This window comes from Nerophis lumbriciformis, linkage group LG12 (genome assembly GCF_033978685.3).
Source record: "Nerophis lumbriciformis linkage group LG12, RoL_Nlum_v2.1, whole genome shotgun sequence".
Lineage (NCBI taxonomy): Eukaryota > Metazoa > Chordata > Actinopteri > Syngnathiformes > Syngnathidae > Nerophis > Nerophis lumbriciformis.
In genome coordinates, this window is record NC_084559.2 from 15762542 (window position 1) to 15788755 (window position 26214).

A 26214-nucleotide genomic window follows, 5' to 3' on the forward strand; every position below is an offset into this window, starting at 1 on the left:
GCTTAAGGGGAAAAAAAAGCCAACTTTTCACTTCGGATTTTATTTTACACTATTGACTTATATTTTCTCAAACAATTGTATGTAATAGAAGTAGGGATGTCCGATAATGGCTTTTTGCCGATATCCGATATTCCGATATTGTCCAACTCTTTAATTACCGATACCGATATCAACCGATACTGATATATACAGTCGTGGAATTAACACATTATTATGCCTAATTTGGACAACCAGGTATGGTGAAGATAAGGTCCTTTTTTTAAATATTAATAAAATAAAATATGATAAATAAATTAAAAACATTTTCTTGAATAAAAAAACAAAGTAAAACAATATAGAAACAGTTACATAGAAACTAGTAATTAATGAAAATGAGTAAAATGAACTGTTAGAGGTTAGTACTATTAGTGGACCAGCAGCACGCACAATCATGTATGCTTACAGACTGTATCCCTTGCCGACTGTATTGATATATATTGATATATAATGTAGGAACCAGAATATTAATAACAGAGAGAAACAACCCTTTTTTTTGAATGAGTGTAAATGGGGGAGGGAGGTTTTTTGGGTTGGTGCACTAATTGTAAGTGTATCTTGTGTTTTTTATGTTGATTTAATTAAAAAATAAAAATAAAAAAACAAACAACAACAAAAAAAAAACCGATACCGATAATAAAAAAACCGATACCAATAATTTCCGATATTCCATTTTAAAGCATTCATCGGCCGATAATATCGGCAGGCCGATATTATCGGACACCTCTAAATAGAAGGGTATAATTTTTAGATTTTGTTGATATTATTACACTTCTTATGTTGTATTTACATATTGTTACATTTTTCCAAAATAGGTTTGTTGATATTTTTGTTTGCTTACCGTGTTGTATTAGAACCACAATCATGATCAACAAATTAAAAGCAAAATCACGAAATTATTCAATATTGTTGAACATTTTAAAGTAAAAAGAATCGGTATCAGCAATGACTGCTCTTACAATAACTTGGTACAATACCAAAATCTGTAGTATCACTCAAAACTACTGAATTCCTTCATTTGCTGTTGTAAAGAGATATAGTGCCTTTTGGCACAGTCCTTCACAATATGTTTGGTTTCCCCTGTGGACCCTTGGGATTACTAATTGACCATCTCTGGAAAAGAACATGAATCCCTAAAGATTTACAAGGGCCTATCCTGCTAATTGTAGTTTTTTTTTTTTTTAAATGTAGACAAATATTTTAAGCATACACAATTCTTGCATCAAAAAACTATTTCTGGCTGACAGTTTCAAGAAATAGCAAACCCCGGTACAAGCAGCTGTCACCGATTACCATTGGATACCCGGCAAGTACACTGCAAAAAGTCAGTGTTCAAAAACAAGAAAAAAAATACAAAAATGTGGGGTATTTTATTTGAACTAAGCAAAATTATCTGCCAATAGAAAAATAAAATTCGACTTGTCAAGACTTTCCAAAACAAGTAAAATTAGCTAACCTCAATGAACCCAAAAATACCTTAAAATAAGTATATTCTCACTAATAACAAGTGCACTTTTCTTGGTAGAAAAAAAGAGACCTTTTTGCTCAATATGTTGAAAAATATTCTTAAACTAAGTAAATGCTAGTGCCATTATCTTGACATAATGATATGCGCTCGGCATCATAATTTTTCATTTTCATGCTTGAAGTAAGAAATGATTACTTTAAAAAAAGTAGTTTTATACTTGTGAGTGTTAATGACACAGCTTTGCATCAGTTGATATTCTAGTTTCAAGCATGTTTTACTCAATATAGGTCATCAAATCTCAGCTACAAGCTGTAATATCTTACTGACATCATTTTGGACCAAAACCCTTAAAATAAGTAAAACACTAACATAAAATCTGCTTAGTGAGAAGAATGATCTTATCAGACAGAAAATAATCAAATATCACCCTTATTTGAGATATTTAATCTTACTTAGATTTCAGTTTTTGCAGTGTACATGGTGTAATGATAAGTGTGACCAGTAGATGGCAGTCACACATAAGAGACACGTGTAGACTGCACTATGATGGCAATATGACTCAAGTAAACAACACCAACATGTTATATGTTCCATTGAAAATATGGAACATTACACACCGCGCTCAAAAATTCATCAAAATGTTTTAGTACGACTTTGGTAAGCTCTTCTAATGGGACATTCAGCCTCCGCTGTTGCCATTTCTAATATAAAGTAGTGTAAAGTTCTTACTTATATCTGTCAGTAAACTCGCCATGAAAGCGCTAAAACATACCGGTATAGTGAGGGTACATTATTCACCCAAGGAACTTTAGTTATTAGAGAGTTCCGGTCGGACGGTTTTTCACAGGACACATTTCTAAGACCCTCTGAACCTTTTGATGATATTACGGACCGCAGATGGTGAAATCCCTAAATTCCTTGCAATAGCTGGTTGAGAAATGTTGTTCTTAAACTGTTCGACAATTTGCTCAGGCATTTGTTGACAAAGTGGTGACCCTCGCCCCATCCCTGTTTGTGAATGACTGAGCATTTCATGGAAGCTGCTTTTATACCCAATCATGGCACCCACCTGTTCACAATCTTCATTTCATTTTGTGTCACATGTTCTTGTAAGGCAGGCAATTCTTATCAGACAGAAAATAAGCAAATATCACCCTTATTTGAGATATTTAATCTTACTTAGATTTCAGTTTTTGCAGTGTAGCCACTTCTTAAAGTTGTGAGGAATTCAAAAGTTATGGTGGAAATGTCAAAAAGATCTAGTTCCTGACCGTTAACAAGATTTAAGAGTGGCATAAAAATGAAACCTTAAAACACCCTAACCCAGGGGTCGGCAACCCGCGGCTCCGGAGCCGCATGCGGCTCTTTGATCACTCTGATGCGGCTCAGCAGCTTACTTGCTGAACCCCCCAATTTTCCCGTGAGACTTCCGGAATTCAGTGCCATTCGCAGAAAACTCTCGGGATTAATGTTCACCGATTTTCACCCTTACGGCTATAACAAGGGCGTGCCATGATGGTACATTTGGCGCCCTCTACAATCTGTATTAACAGAGTGCCAGCCCAACACTTGTTATACATTATACATCTTTTGCTTGCACACGTACGTGACAGCAAGGCATACTTGGTCTACAGCCACACAGGTTACACTGACGGTGACCATATAAAACAACTTTAACACTCTTACTAATAATGCGCCACACTTTGAACCAAAACCAAACAAGAATGACAAACACATTTCGGGAGAACATCTGCACCTTAACACAACATAAACACAACAGAACAAACACCCAGAATCCCATGCAGCCCTGACTCTTCCGGGCTACATTATACACCCCTGCTACCACCAACCCCCCCCCCCCTTTCTGTGCGTCGGTTGAGGTGGGCGGGGTTTGGTAGCGGGGGGTGTATAATGTAGCCCGGAAGAGTTAGGGCTGCATGGGATTCTGGGTATTTGTCCTGTTGTGTTTATGTTGTGTTACGGTGCAGATGTTCTCTCGAAATTTGTTTGTCATTCTTGTTTGGTGTGGGTTCACAGTGTGGCGCATTATTAGTAAGAGTGTTAAAGTTTTTTTTTTTTTTTTTTATACCGCCACCGTCAGTGTGACCTGTGTGGTTGTTGACCAAGTATGCCTTGCTGTTACACACGTGAGCAAAGCGGAAGCCCCATACAATGTATGGCTGATCAGGCACGCTGACTGTAGTGGGTGCTATATGCTGTACCATCACGGCACGCATGACGCTGACAAGCGCCATTCAATTAAAACCCGCGTGCCGCACCAGCTTTCAAATTCCACATAAAGGTGTGGGCAACGTGTTTGACACCCCTGGTTATACATAGCACAAAGCAAAAAAAAAACATTCGTGTGCAGCGTTATTTCATTTAAAATTTCAAAAAATGTTTGCGGCTCCCATTGTTTTCTATAATTTGTGAAACTCGTCAAAATGGCTCTTTGACTGGTAAAGGTTGCCGACCCCTGCCCTAACCTCATGATGTGGCACGTTCACATCATGTAGCAAATATAGGGTAAGGCACCTTTTGGGCAAATAATCTAGTACTTCGCAAGCACTACAATGAGTGTTTTCTTGAGAGGTGCAAGAGACTTTACCTCTTCTCCTGTGCCTTGCATTGTCTCCTGTGGGATATTGTAGACCTTCTGGTGCATGTCAACGTTGTGTCTTTTGCCGCTTCGCACATGCACAAGCACCACTCTAAAACTTGAGCCTCCAAGGTCCAAAACCAAGAAATCTCCATGTTCTAAAAACAGAGAATAGTCATACGCAAGTATCAGTCATGGTAGAGATTTATATGTGTGTTAAGAGCTACCTGTTCCATCTGGAATGGACCCGACAAATGTTGGAAGCATCCTGATGCTGGCCTGGTCATGTTCTTGCTTTGACAGGCCTCGCAGCATACCTTCACCTACGAGTGTTTTCACTCTCAGCAGCTGCTCCCGATTCAAACGCAGAGTGTTAAGGATGCGTTGACGGTCAGCATTCTGAGCAGCGAGGCGTAAGGCGACGGCTGTGACCATAGCAGCACCTTTCCCACTGCCAACCTCAGACCTCAAAAAACGCACTTCGCAGTCAGGCACAAGCCGTTTTACCATCTTGTGGAGCCTCCTTGGAAACCTAGGTAAAGTTTACAAAAAAGATTAAACCAATAATAAAATGGCTGAAACTATCAATATAGAGTTCAATGTATGTCATGCATTGGTTATTTACAACAAATAGGGTGCAAAAAGCAAAAGCAGATCAATCATTTAAGTAATTAGTTGTACTGTACACAGTTTTGTTGTGGCTCAATTTGCGGAGCTCTGACAACTGGAGCCGATATTCGTTAAGTCAATTACCGAACAATAAATGAAAATGAACTTGGTAACTTTTCCAGCGCCGATGACTACCATGTTCATGCGTGCTTTAGCTTGTGATGGACAAAGTAACGAACATGGAGAACAAAATGATCGCGAAACCAAATCCCACCGCACCCACCAATTTCGGTTTCAATCCTTAGGAACAAAGTGAGACTATCAACACCATGAATGTGCAGTAGGGATGTCCCGATCCGATATTTGGATCGGATGCCGATATTTGCCAAAAATTGCGTATCGGCAAGGCATGGAAAAATGCAGATCCAGATCCAGATTCCGTGTTTTCCTACGCACCGATTTAAATAATACATTCCACTTTTCTGCTGCTCCGTAATTTCCGTTCCGCATTTTCCAGCACACCTTCAACACATCCACAATTCTCACGCAGTTGCTTTTAGCTGCTGGCATTACACGACAGGCTCTTCTCACTCTTTTCTGTGTCTCCCTCTCACAGACAGCAAGCGCACCTTCTTACACACGTCACATACTGTCACGTCATACGTCACATACTGTCACGTCATACGTCACATACGTACACGTCCTCCCCGAGCAGAGAGGTAGCAGCATGGCTAACGTTAGCTGTGATGCTAGCGCAGCCGTGTGACCAACGTTCTCTCTAAGGTGCGCGTTTGTGCAATTGCGCACTGTTTAAGCGTCCTCTGCGCATAGCAAATCTATGCCACGCACAAAATCAAATAAAAAAATAAGCGCATAACAATTTAACACACGGACACGACAGAGACAACAGTTTTCGTCATCATTTACTCAGTGGCCTAGTGGTTAGAGTGTCCGTCCTGAGATCGGTAGGTTGGGAGTTCAAATCCCGGCCGAGTCATACCAAAGACTATAAAAATGGGACCCATTACCTCCCTGCTTGGCACTCAGCATCAAGGGTTGGAATTGGGGGTTAAATCACCAAAATGATTCCCGGGCGCAGCCACCGCTGCTGCCCACTGCTCCCCTCACCTCCCAGGGGGTGATCAAGGGTGATGGGTCAAATGCAGAGAATAATTTCGCCACACCTAGTGTGTGTGTGACAATCATTGGTACTTTAACTTTAACTTTTAACTTATCAAATATTGTGACGTCTTTCGAGACGCTTATCTCCATTCGGTGCCACACGCCCACACCATCAAAATGCAGAGGCAAAACATTTCCACATCAACACCGTATGAAGAAATTAGTGATTTTTTTAGTTGTGATTTCCTTCTCTGCATGAAAGTTTAAAAGTAGCATATATTAATGCAGTATGAAGAAGAATGTTTTAATGTAGACATGCAAGCCTTGAAAGAACATTTTGAAAATCAAGACTACATTTCCTGCAAATGGGTGCATTTCTACCCTATATTTTAACTTTAGATTTATTCTCAAATCAAGCTCTTTTGGCTGTCTTTTTGACACTTACATCAGGCGCCCCCCTCCACACCCTAGATTATAAATAATGTAAATAATTCAATGTGATTATCTTGTGTGATGACTGTATTATGATGATAGTATATATCTGATAGTATATATCTGTATCATGAATCAATTTAAGTGGACCCTGACTTTAACAAGTTGATAAACTTATTGGGGTGTTACCATTTAGTGGTCAATTGTACGGAATATGTACTTCAGTGTGCAACCTACTAATAAAAGTCTCAATCAATCAATCAAAACACACAGAATCATCATACTGCTGTGATTATATGCATCAAGTGTTCATTCAAAGCTAAGGCAAAATATCGAGATATATATCGTGTATTGCAATATGGCCTTAAAATATCGCAATATTAAAAAAAGGCCATATCGCCCAGCCCTAGTTCAATGATGCCATTTCTGTTTGTCATGTATAATTTTGTCTATTTTGTGTTTATCCTTGAATAAACAGGTCAGTTTCTTGTTACCAACCATTGTGTATTATTCAAACTCCCCTAATTCAGCTGGCTAGTTGTTATCAAGAGTACTAAAACCCTTTTCAACAGGGACGGCGTGGCGCAGTGGAAGAGTGGCCGTGCGCGACCCGAGGGTCCCTGGTTCAATCCCCACCTAGTACCAACCTCGTCATGTCCGTTGTGTCCTGAGCAAGACACTTCACCCTTGCTCCTGATGGGTGCTGGTTAGCGCCTTGCATGGCAGCTCCCTCCATCAGTGTGTGAATGTGTGTGTGAATGGGTAAATGTGGAAGTAGTGTCAAAGCGCTTTGAGTACCTTGAAGGTAGAAAAGCGCTATACAAGTACAAGTACAACCCATGATTCTGACAACTAAGTAGGCTAAATAACTTTAAACTTTAATACATGCTCGGATAGGCCAGTATCGGTCAGTATCGGTATCTGCATATAATCACAGCAGTATGATGATTCTATGTGTTTTGATTGATTGATTGATTGAGACTTTTATTAGTAGGTTGCACAGTGAAGTACATATTCCGTACAATTGACCACTAAATGGTAACACCCCAATAGGTTTTTCAACTTGTTTAAGTCGGGGTCCACTTAAATTGATTCATGATACAGATATATACTATCAGATATATACTATCATCATAATACAGTCATCACACAAGATAATCACATTGAATTATTTACATTATTTATAATCAAGGGTGTGGAGGGGGGCGCCGGATGTAAGTGTCAAAAAGACAGCCAAAAGAGTTTGATATGAGAATAAATCTAAAGTTAAAATATAGGGTAGAAATGCACCCATTTGCAGGAAATGTAGTCTTGATTTTCAAAATTTTCTTTCAAGGCTTGCATGTCTACATTAAAACATTCTTCTTCATACTGCATTAATATATGCTACTTTTAAACTTTCATGCAGAGAAGGAAATCACAACTAAATAGATCACTAATGTTTTCAGACGGTGTTGATCTGGAAATTTTTGCCTCTGCATTTTGATGGTGTGGACGTGTGGCACCGAATGGAGATAAGCGTCTCGACAGACGTCACAATATTTGAACAATGATGACGAAAACGGTTTTCTCTGTTGTGTCCGTGTGTTGAAAATTGTTATGCGCTTATTTTTTTATTTGATTTTGTGCGTGGCATATAATTGCTATGCGCAGAGGACGTTTGAGCAGGCGCGCACCTTAGCGGCTGCGCTAGCATCACAGCTAACGTTAGCCATGCTGCTACCTCTCTGCTCGGGGAGGACGTATACGTATGTGACAGTATGTGACGTATGACGTGACAGTATGTGACGTGACAGTATGTGACGTGTGTAAGAAGGTGCACTTGCTGTCTGTGAGAGGGAGACACAGGAAAGAGTGAGAAGAGCCTGTCGTGTAATGCCAGTAGCTAAAAGCAACTGCGTGAGATTCCACAGACCTGTGGATGTGTTGAAGGTGTGCTGGAAAATGCGGAACGGAAATTACGGCGCAGCAGAAAAGTGGAATGTATTATTTAAATCGGTGCGTTGGAAAACACGGACCGGAGTTTTTTTTTTAAACTGGATCTGGATCGGCATTTTCCCATGCCTTGCCGATACGCATTTTTTGGCAAATATCGGCAGCCGATCCGATCCAAATATCGGATCGGGACATCCCTACTCTGGACTGAAGCTGTGTGCCTTCATTGTTTTTGTAGCTGTTGTTTTGAGGCATGTTTAAAAAAAACAAAGAATAATGCACTTTCTTAGACTTAGACTTTGTGAAAGTCAAAGTATAGTATTTCCCATAGTTGTAGTGGGTATCAGGATTATCTCAGGGAGAGCATGTCCCAAATTCCAAGCTGCTGTTTTGAGGCATGTTAAAAAAAATAATGCACTTTGTGACTTCAATAATAAATATGGCAGTGCCATGTTGACACTTTTTTTCCATAATTGGAGTTGAAGTTGTTCTCTTATTTTGGGAAAACCTTGTTACAAAAAAATTGGCATAACAATGTGTTAATTCCACGACTGTGTATATCGGTATCGGTTGATATCGGAATCGGTAATTAAGAGTTGGACAAAATCGGCAAAAAAGCCATTATCGGACATCTCTAATTAACAACATTCATTACTTTTTTTTTCGTACAATAAACCTACCATAACAACTCTGAAAATATATTTTCAAGGGGCTTAAGTCAGCAGGAGTATTAAATACTTATTTTCCTCACTTTATTGGCAGCAACAGTCATTATCACAGAAGGAAAGCAGGGATGTAAAGCAAAAAAAGCAATTACAGCCATCGCGACTTAAGAAACAGCACACACATCTTTGTCCTGGTTGTTCAGTGTCATACTGTACGCATGTATTTAGCTACAAAATTAATCAGTTGTTTTTGTTCAATGCACTGCTTTTCTTTGTTTGCTGATCATTACCAGCGGTTAGTCAGCTGCGTGATGTAAGTGTGCCCATGATTGCTACACACAAGGACATGATGTCTTCAATCAGCCCAATTGGCGACACAACAAATGAGGAGAAGAGAGGGACCGGATACAATTTGTTCTGACAGAATATATATGTTTTGTGTATAAAATAGTGTACTGAAATCCCACTTGTGAGCACTTGGAAAATTATTTAATATAGTGTAAGTGTGTAATTGAACTACATTCTTGTTTTTTGTATGTGGTGTTTTTTTTAGCCTGAGTGCATGTCTTCCTCAGGCTTTCAGCTTGTTCTCCTGTCTCTAAAAGGAGCCAGATGTAGTGTTGTAATGTTCTGTCCTTAAGTGCAATACATTTTCTCCAGGTACTCTGGCTAATAATAGGCTAAGTGGAAACTATTAATTGTTGGAAGGTGTGAATGTGAGTGGTATTTTGTCAGTTTGTGCCCTTTGATTGTGTAACGCACTACAGTAATCAACTAATACAATTGAATGAATTCATTCATTGTGCAGTTATAAGCATGCATTAGGGGTTTTGCAAAATCATTCCAATGCTTTTCCTGTAGAGCCAACGTTCCTAACATGTCCAAAAAATGTTTAGTCAAACCGTTCGACAAGGTCTTCTGGGGTGTTCTTACAAGTTCTTATTTTGTGGATGACCTTTATTTCACAAAGTTCTAGGATGGTCGGGCCTCAAAGTCAGGGCGTTGATCGCTGTGAAGTTTTTCCGGTATTCCCTAACTAACAAGAAACTGGTCCCATATGAACCATACTTGTCAACCTTGATACCTCCGATTTCAGGAGGTGGGGGCGTGGTTAAGAGGGGAGGAGTATATTGACAGCTAGAATACACCAAGTCAAGTATTTCATACATATGCATATATATATATATATATATATATATATATATACATATATATATACATATACATATATATATATATATATATATATATATATATCTACATCCTGAAAATATGCAAACAAAACTGTGTTTAGATAATTGATATTTCAAACTTGCATAAATAAATCTTAAGGAATATAACATAACTTGGCTTCTGAGAGCTTCAAAATGTAATGAATAAAATGCTAAAGTTGTTGATAAACAAGCAATTATTTTAATAATTAAATATGGTCATTTTAAATGAATTATTATGATAATTTAAAATTAATTATTTCAAATATGTTTATTTTAATGTATAATTCTAATGCCTGGATGTAATAAGGAGTCAGAAAAAATACAAATAAAAATACAATTAATTTTGATGTTTTTAGCAAAATATAGTAAAAAATTTAGTTTTTTGTTTTTTTTAATTAATAAATATATGTATTTTTAGGTAAGATAAACATAATAATACAATTTATCTCTTGTCTGGATGATTTAGTTCTTGTCACCCTGTTGTCCTCCCGTTGTGAAAAAAGGCTGTCCTCACTCAGGTCCGCATGGAGCTGGAGGGGGCGTGGCCTCCAGCTCCGGCTGAAAATCGGGAGATTTTCGGGAGAATATTTGTCCCGGGAGGTTTTCGGGAGAGGCGCTGAATTTCGGGAGTCTCCCGGAAAATTTGGGAGGGTTGGCAAGTATGATATGAACACTATGACACGGCCTTGGCTTTTTGGTTTGCCATGGGCACAGCAATTGCAAACTTTGTGGAATGATAAGTGATCACCAGAAAGTCTTCCACTCTGTGAAAGAAATCCACACACACCAGCTGCAAAAGGCGTGACATTGTCATGTTAACGAGATGCAGCATACTTAGGTAAGGACTTGCGTTTTATATACCTCCCACAACTTTGTTGACCACGTTAGTAGACATTTCTGGCCAGTAGAATCGGGAACGGACCAAGTCCAGAAATCTCTCTATTGCATACTTGCCAACCTTGAGACCTCCGATTTCTGGAGGTGGGGGAGGGGGTGGGGGGAGGGGGTGGTGATGGGTGTGGTCGGGGTGGTACGGGGGCGTGGTTAAAAAGGGAGGAGTATATTTACAGCTAGAACTCACCAAGTCAAGTATGTCATATATATATATATATATATATATATATATATGTATATATATATATACGTATATATATATATATATATATATATATATATATATATATACGTATATATATGTATTTTATTATATATATATATATATATATATATATACATACGTATATATATATATACATATATATATATATATATATATATATATATATATATATATATATATATATATAAAATAAATATTTGAATTTCAGTGTTCATTTATTTACACATATACACACACATAACACTCATCTACTCATTGTTGAGTTAAGGGTTGAATTGTCCATCCTTGTTCTATTCTCTGTCACTATTTTTCGAACCATGCTGAACACCCTCTCTGATGATGCATTGATGTGTGGCACGCACAAAAGTGCTTTCATCAAATGCACTAGATGGCAGTATTGTCCTGTTTAAGAGTGTCACAACATTGCTGTTTACGGCAGACGAACTGCTTTACGTAGACAAAAACGTGACTGCTGTTGTTGTGTGTTGTTACAGCGCTGGGAGGACGTTAATGAAACTGCCTAACAATAAACCCACATAAGAAACCAAGAACTCACCCTCCATCATTCTACAGTTATAACGTGATTGGGCAGGTATGCTGTTTATATTGTCCATGAGGACCTGAGTCCGCCTGAATTTCGGGAGATTTTCGGGAGAAAATTTGTCCTGGGAGGTTTTCGGGAGAGGCGCTGAATTTCGGGAGTCTCCCGGAAAATCCGGGAGGGTTGGCAAGTATGCTCTATTGCCATTTTGCCTCTCTGATTGTGAGGTTGAAGGAATACCTTTGCTCGATACTCTTTTGGCTGCACTGTTGATAAATGAGGTCACTTCCCAACACGCTTCTCCTGATGAGAAGGTTGTTATTGTTGAGGTTCTCATAATGTAAAAAGAAAAAAAACGCACAGTATCTAAATGGTCCTAAATAGAACATAATTTGCCCGAGTGATGAAAATGTTAGATTAATAATGAATAAATCCAACTTGGCAAAAATTCTTTATCCCCGGTCAGGCCTGGGACTAAAAGGTGGTGTTTTGATTTATTGATTGATTGAAACTTTTATTAGTAGATTGCACAGTACAGTACATATTCCGTACCAGTGACGTGCAGTCACTAGAGGCAGGTGAGGCGGGGCCTCACCTGCCATCATGGAAAGAAAAAAAATGTAAACTTTTTTTTTTTTTTATTAAATTGTTATATGTATCCAGTGATTATACTATAAAGTTATTTTCCATTTAACTTCACCAGTTTTAGATTATTTTTATTTAAAATCGCTGAATTTTCACATTTGCCGTTCAAATACTGAGAAGAGACGGTGCGGTGAACAGCAGCCAGTTGAGGCACGTCACTGCGTTGTGCCTCAACATGGATTGCGGACTCGGCTAACTGCTGGTCTGCTGTGCAGTGAGACCGTATTGCTATATGAATTATATTATACATTTCCATAGTTTAGTTAGCTGAGGTATATAATGTACAGTGTATTTTGTCAACAACTGTATGTGTGTAAAGTATTTCTTGTGCTGAGCGATCATAAAATGGCTGCAAAAGACGCACTGGCTGAGGCTCGCCTCCTGCACCCCCGCCGTAGAATGCACGGCAACCCCTGATGGGAGTGTTATATCAACTAAAGCCCACACTTAAACTTTCCACGTGCAAGATTGAATCTATTTAAAAAAGTTATTTCATAAGAAGCCAAAAAGTGCAAAAACAATAATGTTCGTGTTGGAGGAGTTGTGAATGACTGCAGGGCCACAACATTAGGTACACCTGCAGACTGCAGGTGTACCTAATTCACAACTCCTCCAACACGAACATTATTGTTTTTGCACTTTTTGGCTTCTTATTAAATAACTTTTGTAACCTATTTTTATGGGCTTTCCTCTTTGTGATGTTAAGTTCCTGTTATGCGCTGTTATACAGTATATGCCTTGAGCTCTTATTTTGAAGGCGCTAAGAGCGGAAGTGATGATACTTTTGAGTGGAGCGGAAGTTTTTGAAAGAAGGTAAATAAAGTGGTCCTCGTGTAAACTGGAGCCTCCGTGTTTGTTATTTTGTAGTTTCATACAGTATAGGCGACATTTATAAACCCTCGGTTACACTTTTTTAAATAGATTCAATCTTGCACGTGGAAAGTTTAAGTGAGGGCTTTAGTTGATATAACACTCTTGTCAGGGGGTGCATTAATCCAGCACAACAGCGGCTCGTGGACTTAATTTCTAAGTAAAGGTAAGACCATAATAACGTTTTTTTAATTAAATGTGCTTTTTTGTGTGCTACAGTTTGTATGTGTAAAGTTAAAGTTAAGTTAAAGTAGCAATGATTGTCACACACACACACTAGGTGTAATGAAATTTGTCCTCTGCATTTGACCCATCCCCTTGATCACCTCCTGGGAGGTGAGGGGAGCAGTGGGCAGCAGCAGCGCCGCGCCCGGGAATAATTTTTGGTGATTTAATAACCCCCAATTCCAACCCTTGATGCTGAGTGCCAAGCAGGGAAGAATGCTGGTATGAGCTTTTAAACATAACCCGTTAACTGCTGCCAATCAAATGGTGAATAAGATACTCTTTAGGGTTCATATGTTTGTAAATCTGACTGTGATGAAGTCAGTGCCTCACCAGCCATGAACCTCACCACACGTCACTGTTCCGTACCATTGACCACTAAATGGTAACACCCAAATACGTTTTTCAACTTGTTTAAGTCGGGGTCCACGTTAATCAATTCATGGTACAAATATATACTATCATCATAATACAGTCATCACACAAGTTCATCATCAGGGTATATACATTGAATTATTTACATTATTTACAATCCGGGGGATGGGACGTGGAGGGGGTTGGGGCGGGGGGGTTAGGTTTGGTTGATATCAGCACTTCAGTCATCAACAATTGCATCATCTGAGAAATGGACATTGTAACAGTGTAGGTCTGACTTGGCAGGATATGTACAGCGAGCAGTGAACATAGTGAGCTCAGAAAGCATAAGAACAAGTATATACATTTGATTATTTACATTTGCTTACCGTATTTTCCGAACTATAAGGCGCACCTTCAATGAATGGCCTATTTTAAAACTTTGTTCATATATAAGGTGCACCGCATTATAAGGCGCACCGGATTATAAGGCGCATAGAATAGACGCTTCAGTAGAGGCTGAAGTTACGTTATGCATCCATTAGATGGAGCTGCGCTAAAGGGAATGTCAACAAAACAGTCAGATAGGTCAGTCAAACTTTATTAATAGATTACAAACCAGCGTTCTGACAACTCCGTTCACTCCCAAAACGAATAAACAGCTGTTTTATTATTTTCCCCGAGGTAGAGTCAGTGACATGGTATTTCGTTTATCTTTTAACAACAGCAAGGTATAACATGTAGTGCAACATTTATATCACATACACTGCAAAAACTGAAATCTAAGTAAGATTAAATATCTCAAATAAGGGTGATATTTGCTTATTTTGTGTCTGATAAGATCATTCTTCTCACTAAGCAGATTTGATGTTAGAGTGTTTTACTTGTTTTAAGTGTTTTGGTCCTAAATGATCTCAGTAAGATATTAGTATTATTAGATGTGATGACCTATATTTAGTAAAACATGCTTGAAACTAGAATATCAACTGTTGCAAAGCTGTGTCATCAACACTCACAAGTATAAAACTACTTTTTTAAAGTAATAATTCTTACTTCAAGCATGAAATAAAATCCTGATGCCGAGCGCATATCATTATGTCAAGATAATGGCACTAGCATTTACTTCATTTAAGAATATTTTTCAACATATTGAGCAAAAAGGTCTCTTTTTTTTTCTACCAAGAAAAGTGCTCTTGTTATTAGTGAGAATATACTTATTTTAAGGTATTTTGGGTTCATTGAGGTTAGCTAATTTTACTTGTTTTGGAAAGTCTTGACAAGCCGATTTTTCTTGTTCTATTGGCAGACAATTTTGCTTAGTTCAAATTAAAATACCACTAATTTTGTATTTTTTTTTCTTGTTTTTGAACACCGACTTTTTGCAGTGTATAAGGCGCACCGGATTATAAGGCGCACAGTCAGCTTTTGAGAAAATTGGAGGTTTTTAAGTGCGCCTTATAGTGTGTAAAATACGGTATTTACAATCCGGGGAGGTGGGATGTGGTGGGGTAGGGTATAATTCTAGGGTTGAAGTTGCCTGGAGGTGTTCTTTTAGTGCGGTTTTGACGGAGGATAGAGATGTACTTTCTTTTACACCTGTTGGGAGTGCATTCCATATTGATGTGGCATAGAAGGAGAATGAGTTAAGACCTTTGTTAGATCGGAATCTGGGTTTAACGTGGTTTGTGGAGCTGCCCCCGGTGTTGTGGTTATGGCGGTCATTTACGTTATGGAAGTAGTTTGACATGTACTTTGACATGTGTCAATCAGTCACTGTACTTTTTTGTTGAAAAAACATCTTACATCCCTTTTTAGGTTGATGTGTAAATTTCCTTGATTATGCCTCACTGCTTTTCATTAATTTTGTGCCTGTCGACTCTTGTTTCTTTTTCCCTCTTCCTGTAGCACTCCCTCTTGCTGGAGAGGGAGCGCAACTGGACGCACCTGTTGCTGATTGCTTCCACCCTTTATCAGCGGAGGGTGTGCAGCTGAGAGACGCCAGGTTCTTTCCTCCATGTGTTCCTGCACAAGATAGCTCTTTTACCTCCTTGTGCTGTTAGCTATTTTTGTCACTCGTTCTCAATTTACCATCGTCTATCTGGTGAATAGTATTATCCCGGCATGTCTCATCGCTAGCCCAGTGTCCTGCCTCCTAGCCTGGCTACTTGTTCATTTTTGTATTTCGCGGTACATCTTCTCATGTACCATCGCCTTATGTTATCGCCACAAGCTTGCTTGCTTAAATACCCTACATTGCAAAAAGTCAGTGTTCAAACACAAGAAAAAAATACAAAAATTAGGGGTATTTTATTTGAACTAAGCAAAATTATTTGGCAATAGAACAAGAAAATTTGGCTTGTCAAGACTTTCCAAAACAAGTAAAATTAGCTAACCTCAATGAACCCAAAAATACCTTAAAATAAGTATATTCTCACTAATTACAAGTGCACTGTTCTTGGTAGAAAAAAAAAAGAGACCTTTTTGCTCAATATGTTGAAAAATATGCTTAAATTAAGTAAATGCGAGTGCCATTATCTTGACATAATGATATGCGCTCGGCATCATGATTTTATTTAATGCTTGAAGTAAGAATTATTACTTTAAAAAAGTAGTTTTATACTTGTGAGTGTTGATGACACAGCTTTGCAACAGTTGATATTCTAGTTTCAAGCATGTTTTACTCAATATAGGTCATCAAATCTCAGCAACAAGCTGTAATATCTTACTGAGATCATTTAGGACCAAAACACTTAAAACAAGTAAAACACTCTAACATAAAATCTGCTTAGTGAGAAGAATTATCTTATCAGACAGAAAATAAGCAAATATCACCTTTATTTGAGATATTTAATCTTATTTAGATTTCAGTTTTTGCAGTGTATGTGATATAAATGTTGCACTACATGTTATACCTTGCTGTTGTTAAAAGATAAACGAAATACCACGTGCACTTTTCTTGGTAGAAAAAAAAAAAAGACCTTTTTGCTCAATATGTTGAAAAACATTCTTAAATTAAGTAAATGCTAGTGCCATTATCTTGACATAATGACATGTGCTCGGCATTAAATTTCTTGAAACCAGCAAACTTACATTAAAAACTAATTTATTTTTCTTAATAGAAAGGCAACCGCTTGTTACTCGCGGGGTCTCCTAGCCGCTCAGGCAAATCATATTGTCTAAAAATGCATTTTTCCATCGACAACATGACATCATCGCGCCAAGTGCGTGCTCTTTCAGTCAATTAGTGCGCATATATACAGCCCAGACCCCGGCCCAAATTTTTTAAATTGTAATTTGGAAGAATTTATCTGAATGTGCATGAACTATTTTTGTTCAAAACTGTTAGAAATGTCACACGTTAAACGTTTAAATATTAACTTTATTAACTAGTTTACTGTACTGTGCCAACTGTACTACTATATGTATTTTCTATTGTTTCATTGAAAATAAAACAGCAAAGTCCATCTGGCTGTCATCTAATAATAACTAGCGCTTTTCTAAGTACCCAAAGTCGCTTTACATGGAGAACCCATCAATCATTCACACCTGGTGGTGGTAAGCTACTTTCATTGCCACAGTTGCCCTGGGGTAGACTGACGGAAGCGTGGCTGCAATTTGCGCCAACGGCCCCTCCGACCACCACCTATCATTCATCATTCAATTCACCGGTGTGAGTGGCACCGGGGGCAAAGGGTGAAGTGTCCCGACCAAGGACACAACGGCAGCGATTTTTGGATGGTAAGAGGCAGGGAGCGAACCTGCAACCCTTAGGTTGCTCTACCCACTACGCCATGCCGCCCCATCTGTTTTAATTATGAGACACAATTATGTCAAAATCATAATTTTTTTTTCATGCTTGAAATAAGAAATTATTACTTTAAAAAAGTAGTTTTATACTTGTGAGTGTAGATGACACAGCTTTGCAACAGTTGATATTCTAGTTTCAAGCACGTTTTACTCAATATAGGTCATCAAATCTCAGCAACAAGCTGTAATATCTTACTGAGATCATTTAGGACCAAAACCCTTAAAACAAGTAAAACACTCTAACATCAAATCTGCTTAGTGAGAAGAATTATCTTATCCGACAGAAAATAAGCAAATATCACCCTTATTTGAGATATTTAGTCTTACTTAGATTTCAGTTTTTGCAGTGTATTAAAAGGACTTCCTCATTTGCATCTGGGGCTCAGCAGACAAATTCGGAACTGAAGTGCTTCTTCTACTCAGGCGGACAGTATGCAGGCTACTTTACTTTTGAAAGGTTTTTTTCCCCCCTCAAAAGTAAAATTCTGATGTAGCCACCCACTAACTCCGCCCTGGTTGCCACAACAGAATAAATAATATACTATTATATGTTACTTCAATTATACAGTCTTTCTTTGCCTATATAAAATTCATCAAAATAGAGCTGAGAACCTTTTTTGCGATTTATAGTGCAGTATACCGATTTTTTTCCCATTGTTCCTAATTAGAAACATATGATGGTGTTGGAAAAAGAGTACTTACTCAGGATGATTTTTGTAGACAGAGCCATCCACTCCGATCGTGGTGCGCAGCTTCTCAGCTGCTTTATTGTCTCTGATCTGCCGGAGTACTGCCACAAGAGTGGCAGCACACAAATGTGCAGCCCGTGTTGAAACAATCTGACATACTCGCAGAGTGGCGATGCAGTCCTCCAAAGTTGGGTCCAGGCCAAGTGCCTGAAGCACACTTTGAGCACTCTTTAGACCTTCCTCTATGCTGCAGAAAAAAACATGAATATTGTGTTTGATATAGAGGGATTTAAATTACATTTATACATAAGAGTGTAAACAAATATGCCAATCTAACATGGAATCTGCAATGTTAATTAAGTCTATTACACCAACTGACATATAAAACAGGAAATTATGACAAAAAGAAGTCGGGGGTTTCCTCTTAGAAAATTAGATCCAATTTTCTCTCTATTTTTTCTTAGGCTACTTTCATTTCAAAGTTAAATCCAGCAACAAAGGTGCAGGATTAGTGTTTTGTGAGGTCAGGTTGAAAAAAAATCATTATTCAAATCCATCCATCCATCTTCTTTCGCTTATCCGAGGTCGGGTCTTTCCTCTCCCCAGCCACTTCGTCCATCTCTTCCCGGGGGATCCCGAGGCGTTCCCAGGCCAGCCGGGAGACATAGTCTTCCCAACGTGTCCTGGGACTTCCCCGTGGCCTCCTACCGGTCGGACGTGCCCGAAACACCTCCCTAGGGAGGCATCCTGACCAGATGCCCGAACCACCTCATCTGGCTCCTCTCGAAGTGGAGGAACAGCGGCTTTAGTTTGAGCTCCCCCCGGATGGCAGAGCTTCTCACCCTATCTCTAAGGAAAAGCCTCGCCACCCGGCGGAGGAAACTCATTTCGGCCGCTTGTACCCGTGATCTTGTCCTTTCGGTCATAACCCAAAGCTCGTGACCATAGGTGAGGATGGGAACGTAGATCGACCGGTAAATTGAGAGCTTTGCCTTCCGGCTCAGCTTTTTCTTCACCACAACGGATCGATACAGTGTCCGCATTACTGAAGACGCCGCACAGATCCGCCTGTCGATCTCACAATACACTCTTCCCTCACTCATGAACAAGACTCCGAGGTACTTGAACTCCTCCACTTGGGGCAGGGTCTCCTCCCCAACCCGGAGATGGCATTCCACCCTTTTCGGTAGAAGAACCATGGACTCGGACTTGGAGGTGCTGATTCCCATCCCAGTCGCTTCACACTCGGCTGCGAACCGATTCAGTGAGAGCTGAAGATCCTGGCCAGATGAAGCCATCAGGACCACATCATCTGCAAAAAGCAGAGACCTAATCCTGCAGCCACCATCCGGGTCCCCTCAACGCCTTGACTGCGCCTAGAAATTCTGTCCATAAAAGTTATGAACAGAATCGGTGACAAAGGGCAGCCTTGGCGGAGTCCAACCCTCACTGGAAACGTGTCCGACTTATTGCCGGCAATGCGGACCAAGCTCTGACACTGATCCTACAAGGAGCGGACCGCCACAATCAGACAGTCCGATACCCCATTCTTTCTGAGCACTCCCCCCAGGACTTCCCGAGGGACACGGTCGAATGCCTTCTCCAAGTCCACAAAGCACATGTAGACTGGTTGGGCAAACTCCCATGCACCCTCAAGGACCCTGCCGAGAGTATAGAGCTGGTCCACAGTTCCACGACCAGGACGAAAACCACACTGTTCCTCCTGAATCCGAGGTTATTATTCAAATCTCCCTTTAGAAATTCTACCACGTGAAGCATTTAAAGCTTGAACTATGTTCATTGTGGAAAAGACTGGATTAATACTTTGGGAGGAAACTCAATGCAGACTGAGGGGAGTCTGTGATTAACATACCTGTGAATGTAATTCATTCAGATAATTGTATTCTCAGCGCAATGGACTGCAACTGCAATGTTCAGGTTGTCTTGGAAAATATTTCGCCTGAGTCCAGGCAGGATTCATCAATTCATGCTAAAAAACTGATATGACAGCTTTAGTCTGACTAGTCAGTCTGGAGAGCCAGACCGGAGATCTTCTATCTAACCAGTCCAGTTCTGATCAGTTCATTGCCCTGAGAATGTGAATGACACAAAGTAAAAATTCCCCCACAAAACAGGTTTTCTGAAATAATTCCTCATTTGTGTTGTTAATGACCTATTGAACAACATATCTAAAACAACTATGAGGAGTAGACAATACGGCTCCTTTCTTATAATTTCTGGAACTGTCAATTTCAGCTCACCTGTGAGTCTAATGGGGACAAGTGTTATACAAAATAGACAGATGGATAATTATCAATCCAGTGGTTGTAAAATACATGCAAACTTCCGGCCCAATACAAACCCCGTTTCCATATGAGTTGGGAAAATGTGTTAGATGTAAATATAAACGGAATACAATGATATGCAAATCCTTTTCCAACCCATATTCAATTGAATGCACTACAAAGACAACATATTTGATGTTCAAACTCATAAACTTTATCTTTTTTTTGCAAATAATAATCAACTTAGAATTTCTTGGCTGCAACACGTGCCAAAGTAGTTGGGAATGGGCATGTTCACCACTGTGTTCCATGGCCTTTCCTTTTAACAACACTCAGTAAACGTTTGGGAACTGAGGAGACACATTTTTTAAGCTTCTCAGGTGGAATTCTTTCCCATTCTTGCTTGATGTACAGCTTAAGTTGTTCAACAGTCCGGGGGTCTCCGTTGTGGTATTTTAGGCTTCATAATGCGCCACACATTTTCAATGGGAGACAGGTCTGGACTACAGGCAGGCCAGTCTAGTACCCGCACTCTTTTACTATGAAGCCACGTTGATGTAACACGTGGCTTGGCATTGTCTTGCTGAAATAAGCAGGGGCGTCCATGGTAACGTTGCTTGGATGGCAACATATGTTGCTCCAAAACCTGTATGTACCTTTCAGCATTAATGGCGCCTTCACAGATGTGTAAGTTACCCATGTCTTGGGCACTAATACACCCCCATACCATCACACATGCTGGCTTTTCAACTTTGCGCCTATAACAATCCAGATGGTTCTTTTCCTCTTTGGTCCGGAGGACACGACGTCCACAGTTTCCAAAAACAATTTGAAATGTGGACTCGTCAGACCACAGAACACTTTTCCACTTTGTATCAGTCCATGTTAGATGAGCTCAGGCCCAGCGAAGTAGACGGCGTTTCTGGGTGTTGTTGATAAAAGGTTTTCGCCTTGTTTAGGAGAGTTTTAACTTGCACTTACAGATGTAGCGACCAACTTTAGTTACTGACAGTGGGTTTCTGAAGTGTTCCTGAGCCCATGTGGTGATATCCTTTACACTCTGATGTCGCTTGTTGATGCAGTACAGTCTGAGGGATCGAAAGTCACGGGCTTAGCTGCTTACGTGCAGTGATTTCTCCAGATTCTCTGAACCCTTTGATGATATTACGGACCGTAGATGGTGAAATCCCTAAATTCCTTGCAATAGCTGGTTGAGAAAGTTTTTTCTTAAACTGTTCAACAATTTGCTCACGCATTTGTTGACAAAGTGGTGACTCTCGCCCCATCCTTGTTTGTGAATGACTGAGCCTTTCATGGAATCTACTTTTATACCCAATCATGGCACCCACCTGTTCCCAATTAGCCTGCACACCTGTGGGATGTTCCAAATAAGTGTTTGATGAGCATTCCTCAACTTTATCAGTATTTATTGCCACCTTTCCCAACTTCTTTGTCAAGTGTTGCTGGCATCAAATTCTAAAATTAATGATTAATTGCAAAAAAAAAAAAGTTTATCAGTTTGAACATCAAATATGTTGTCGTTGTAGCATATTCAACTGAATATGGGTTGAAAATGATTTGCAAATCATTGTATTCCGTTTATATTTACATCTATCACAATTTCCCAACTCATATGGAAACGGGGTTTGTCGATTAAAAAAGGATGAAAGGATTATTAAAAATGTACAAGCTCAATGCAAACAGAAAAACAAACTAACTTGTCACTCTCTATGGAATAGATGCACTTGGTGGTGAACTTTCCAGTAGTATTGAGCTGAGGTGTAGCCTTGCCATTGAACAGAAGCTGGTCTTTGGCCATTTTCACGAGAATGAGACGGACCAGTTCTCCCATGTACATTCCACTGATCATCTTCTCAAAACTAGGAAACAACAACAGAAATAGAATTAAGGCATAGCCACATGGTTATTTTGCCGTTAGTGGCAATGCCAGTTAAATGGCCAAAAACATTCTGCCTTGTCTTTATTTCCAGAAGTAGTTATATACAAAACAACACAAATTAGTAGAAGAAGCACCACTACAGTTAGGGTCTATGTGGGGTAAAATGATGCACCTGGCAACTTAAATGAGACACGCTGTCTGCATATACTACTGTATAGTCTGTGGATTAGACATTTTTGAAAGCAATATTTAATAGTAATCAACGGCCTGATCTCAAGTCAACAAAGGTGATATTTTACTTGCTGAAATACAAATGTTGTCTTTTATAAATAGTAAATAAATACCCTCTTTTTTCTGAAGCTTCCTTCACCCGTTGGACTGCAGTGTAGCATTTAGCAGTACTTTTGTGCTTACCTCTATGTTCGATTTAAAACACTGTTTACCCTGCCTCGTTTGAGTTCCTTTTTTAGACAACCTTACGTCTGGGACTATAGAAGCATTTTTTCCATTCTGTGTATTCACAACATGGGCCTAAAATCACCCAAACACCTAAAATCTAAGTTTAAAAAAAACAAAAAAACATTGGGTAATGAAAACTTCTTGTAATGTAGAAAGCAAATATCAAATTTAACTCAAACTCAAGAACACATTTAGCAAACAACAAAGTTAAATGTATTTTACATACCTAATACTGTATGATAATTATTTATCTTCAAAGCCAGGTGAGATCTCATGCAGTTACAATTTACTAACTATGTACACAAAAAATAGTGTGTCCCATTCCTCACGTTTTTGTCCAGGTTAAGAAAGGTGAATATCGTCCTGAGAGCAAGCGTTCTCTGCAGTGGACATTTGTATTTTGTGTAACAGAGCTATCTTTAAAAAAAAAAAGGAAAAAAAACTGTGACAAAAGGACACCAAAAACAAATACCGTATTTTTCGGACTATAAGTCGCAGTTTTTTTTTCATAGTTTGGCCGGGGGTGCGACTTATACTCAGGAGAGATTTATGTGTGAAATTATTAACACATTAGCGTAAAATATCAAATAATATTATTTATCTCATTCACGTAAGAGACTAGACGTTAGAGATGCGCGGTTTGCGGACACAACCGCGGAGTCCGCGGATTATCCGCGGGTCGGGCGGTTGAAATAAAAAAAAATTAAGATTTTATCCGCGGGTCGGGCGGTTGAAATTAAAAAAAATTTGATTTTAAATAGATTCAGGCGGGTGGCAGTTAAACCAATTCGGAAATATATATACATAGTTAAATGTTGTTACCCACATACGAAAAACGAGCAGCACTCTTTGAAACAGGCAATTATTTATCATCAGGCACCTGCAGCACGCCACAACAGAAGAACGCCGGCAGCAAACGTGGTACGCGACAAACTAAAAAAGGGAATACTAAAGACCAGGGGAAAAAAAGGCCAGAAAAGTTCAGCGTGGACTCGTTTTTATGAGGTTGTAAATCAGGATGATAGTAATGCTGGCTACGTGATTTGCAAGAGCTGCGACGCTGTTTATGTCTACGACAGTCACAAAACCGGGACATCTAACATGGTGCATCACATTTGTGCAAAACCCCGAACGTCCACAAACACCCTGAGCATGAGCAGTTTCGTCCGCTGTGATCCCAGAAGAGTGCCACAGGATGTTAAAACAAGGCTTACAGATGCATGTGTGAACGCAGCTGCCTGCAGCAGTTTGAGTGGCGCGAGCGCGGCTCCCAGATGATAGCGCACTGGTGTGCGTCTGGGCCGTGACAGCGTGGCACGCATTGAATGTCTCTGCTACATTGGATCAGTCTCCTTTCTTTAACAGGCAAAAGCTATATAACCTCACTAATGCCTTGCATCGTCTATATTAGATATATAACAACGGGTGGGTGCGGGCGGGTGCGGTTTTGATAAAATGTTAGTTCGGGTGGATGGCGGATGGGTGACGACTTTTGTGATGCGGTTGCGGATGAAATAATTGCCTATCCGCGCATCTCTACTAGACGTATAAGATTTCATGGGATTTAGCGATTAGGAGTGACAGATTGTTTGGTAAACGTATAGCATGTTCTATATGTTATAGTTATTTGAATGACTCTTACCATAATATGTTACGTTAACATACCAGGCACGTTCTCAGTTGGTTATTTATGCGCAGAGGTGGGTAGTAACGCGCTACATTTACTTCGTTACATCTACTTGAGTAACTTTTGGGATAAATTGTACTTCTAAGAGTAGTTTTATTGCAACATACTTTTACTTTTACTTGAGTATATTTATAGAGAAGAAACACTACTTTTACTCCGCTCCATTTATCTACATTCAGCTCGCTACTGATTTTTATCGATCTGTTAATGCACGCTTTGTTTGTTTTGGTTTGTAAGACAGACTTTCAAAGTAGTATCTATCATGCCTGCGTTTCACCAATCAAATGCAGTCACTGGTGACGTTGGACTCCGTTTCACCAATCAAACAGAGCCAGGCGGTCACATGATTAACAAGCTTAAGCTTACATGAACTCAACGTCAAATTTGAGGAAGCACATGGCGGTAAGTAAGGTTAGTAGATATTTTGGCTGTCACCGTAGGCTGATGTTAGCTTCCCTGCTATGAATCACTATCAAATGTACATCGTGTGGGGACATTTATTAACGCACTGCAGCCTCATAGACATAGACACACACACACACACACACACACACACACACACACACACACACACACACACACACACACACACACACACACACACACACACACACACACACACACACACACACACACACACACACACACACACACACACACACACACACACACACACACACACACACACGCATGCATACAAACACCAATCAGTGTGTTCTCAGCTATCACCTATCAGTTTATGGTTTGCGTAAAGGCTAACTTGTTATTTTCCTTTGTAATCTCTGCCTACTGAGCCTATGGTGCTGTTAAGTTATTATGGCTCAATTTGCCTTAATTTTTTTTATGTTAATGTATTATTATTTAATATATATTATTGTTTTAGTTGCTTAAGAGATATTCCTGGCTCTGAATTTGCTCATTGCTATTTTTACGTTTTTGTGCATTATTTGTTGCCGTCATCATTAAACGAACAGGTTACTCATCAGTTACTAAGTACTTGAGTAGTTTATTCACAACATACTTATTACTTTTACTCAAGTAAATATTGGGGTGACTACTCCTTACTTTTACTTGAGTAATAAATCCCTAAAGTAACAGTACTCTTACTTGAGTACAATTTCTGGCTACTCTACCCACCTCTGTTTATGCGTCATATAACATACACTTATTCAGCCTGTTGTTCACTATTCTTTAATTATTTTAAATTGCCTTTCAAATGTCTATTCTTGGTGTTGGCTTTTATCAAATAAATTTCCCCAAAAAATGCGACTTATACTCCAGTGCGATTTATATATGTTTTTTTCCTTCTTTATTATGCATTTTCGGCTGGTGCGACTTATACTCTGGAGAGACTTATACTCCGAAAAATACGGTACCCACTCCAGAGAGCACTGGTTTTTCAGGAGGTTATAAAATAATTTAAGTCTAAAGCCCGTGCAGGAATTTCAAATGCATATGCTTGCTTACACCCTTTTAGAGCTGAAACGATTCCTCGAGTAACTCGAGTAATTCGATTACAAAATATATTTGAAGAATTTTCGCTGCGTCGAGG

At 39.3% G+C, this 26214-nt stretch overlaps 1 protein-coding gene across 2 annotated transcripts in view; it reads right to left on the reverse strand.

Annotated features, from left to right (window-relative positions):
• LOC140676619 (hexokinase-2-like) overlaps positions 1-26214 on the reverse strand; it is a 92501-nt gene that overhangs the window by 29267 nt on the left and 37020 nt on the right. For both annotated transcript variants that reach the window (XM_072914316.1, XM_072914315.1), the window contains exons 8-11: positions 22335-22496; positions 18345-18578; positions 4331-4635; positions 4113-4261 (exon numbers count right to left, since the gene is read on the reverse strand). In XM_072914316.1, coding sequence (XP_072770417.1) covers positions 4113-4261; positions 4331-4635; positions 18345-18578; positions 22335-22496 — 850 coding nt within the window. The remainder of the gene's footprint in view (positions 1-4112; positions 4262-4330; positions 4636-18344; positions 18579-22334; positions 22497-26214) is intronic.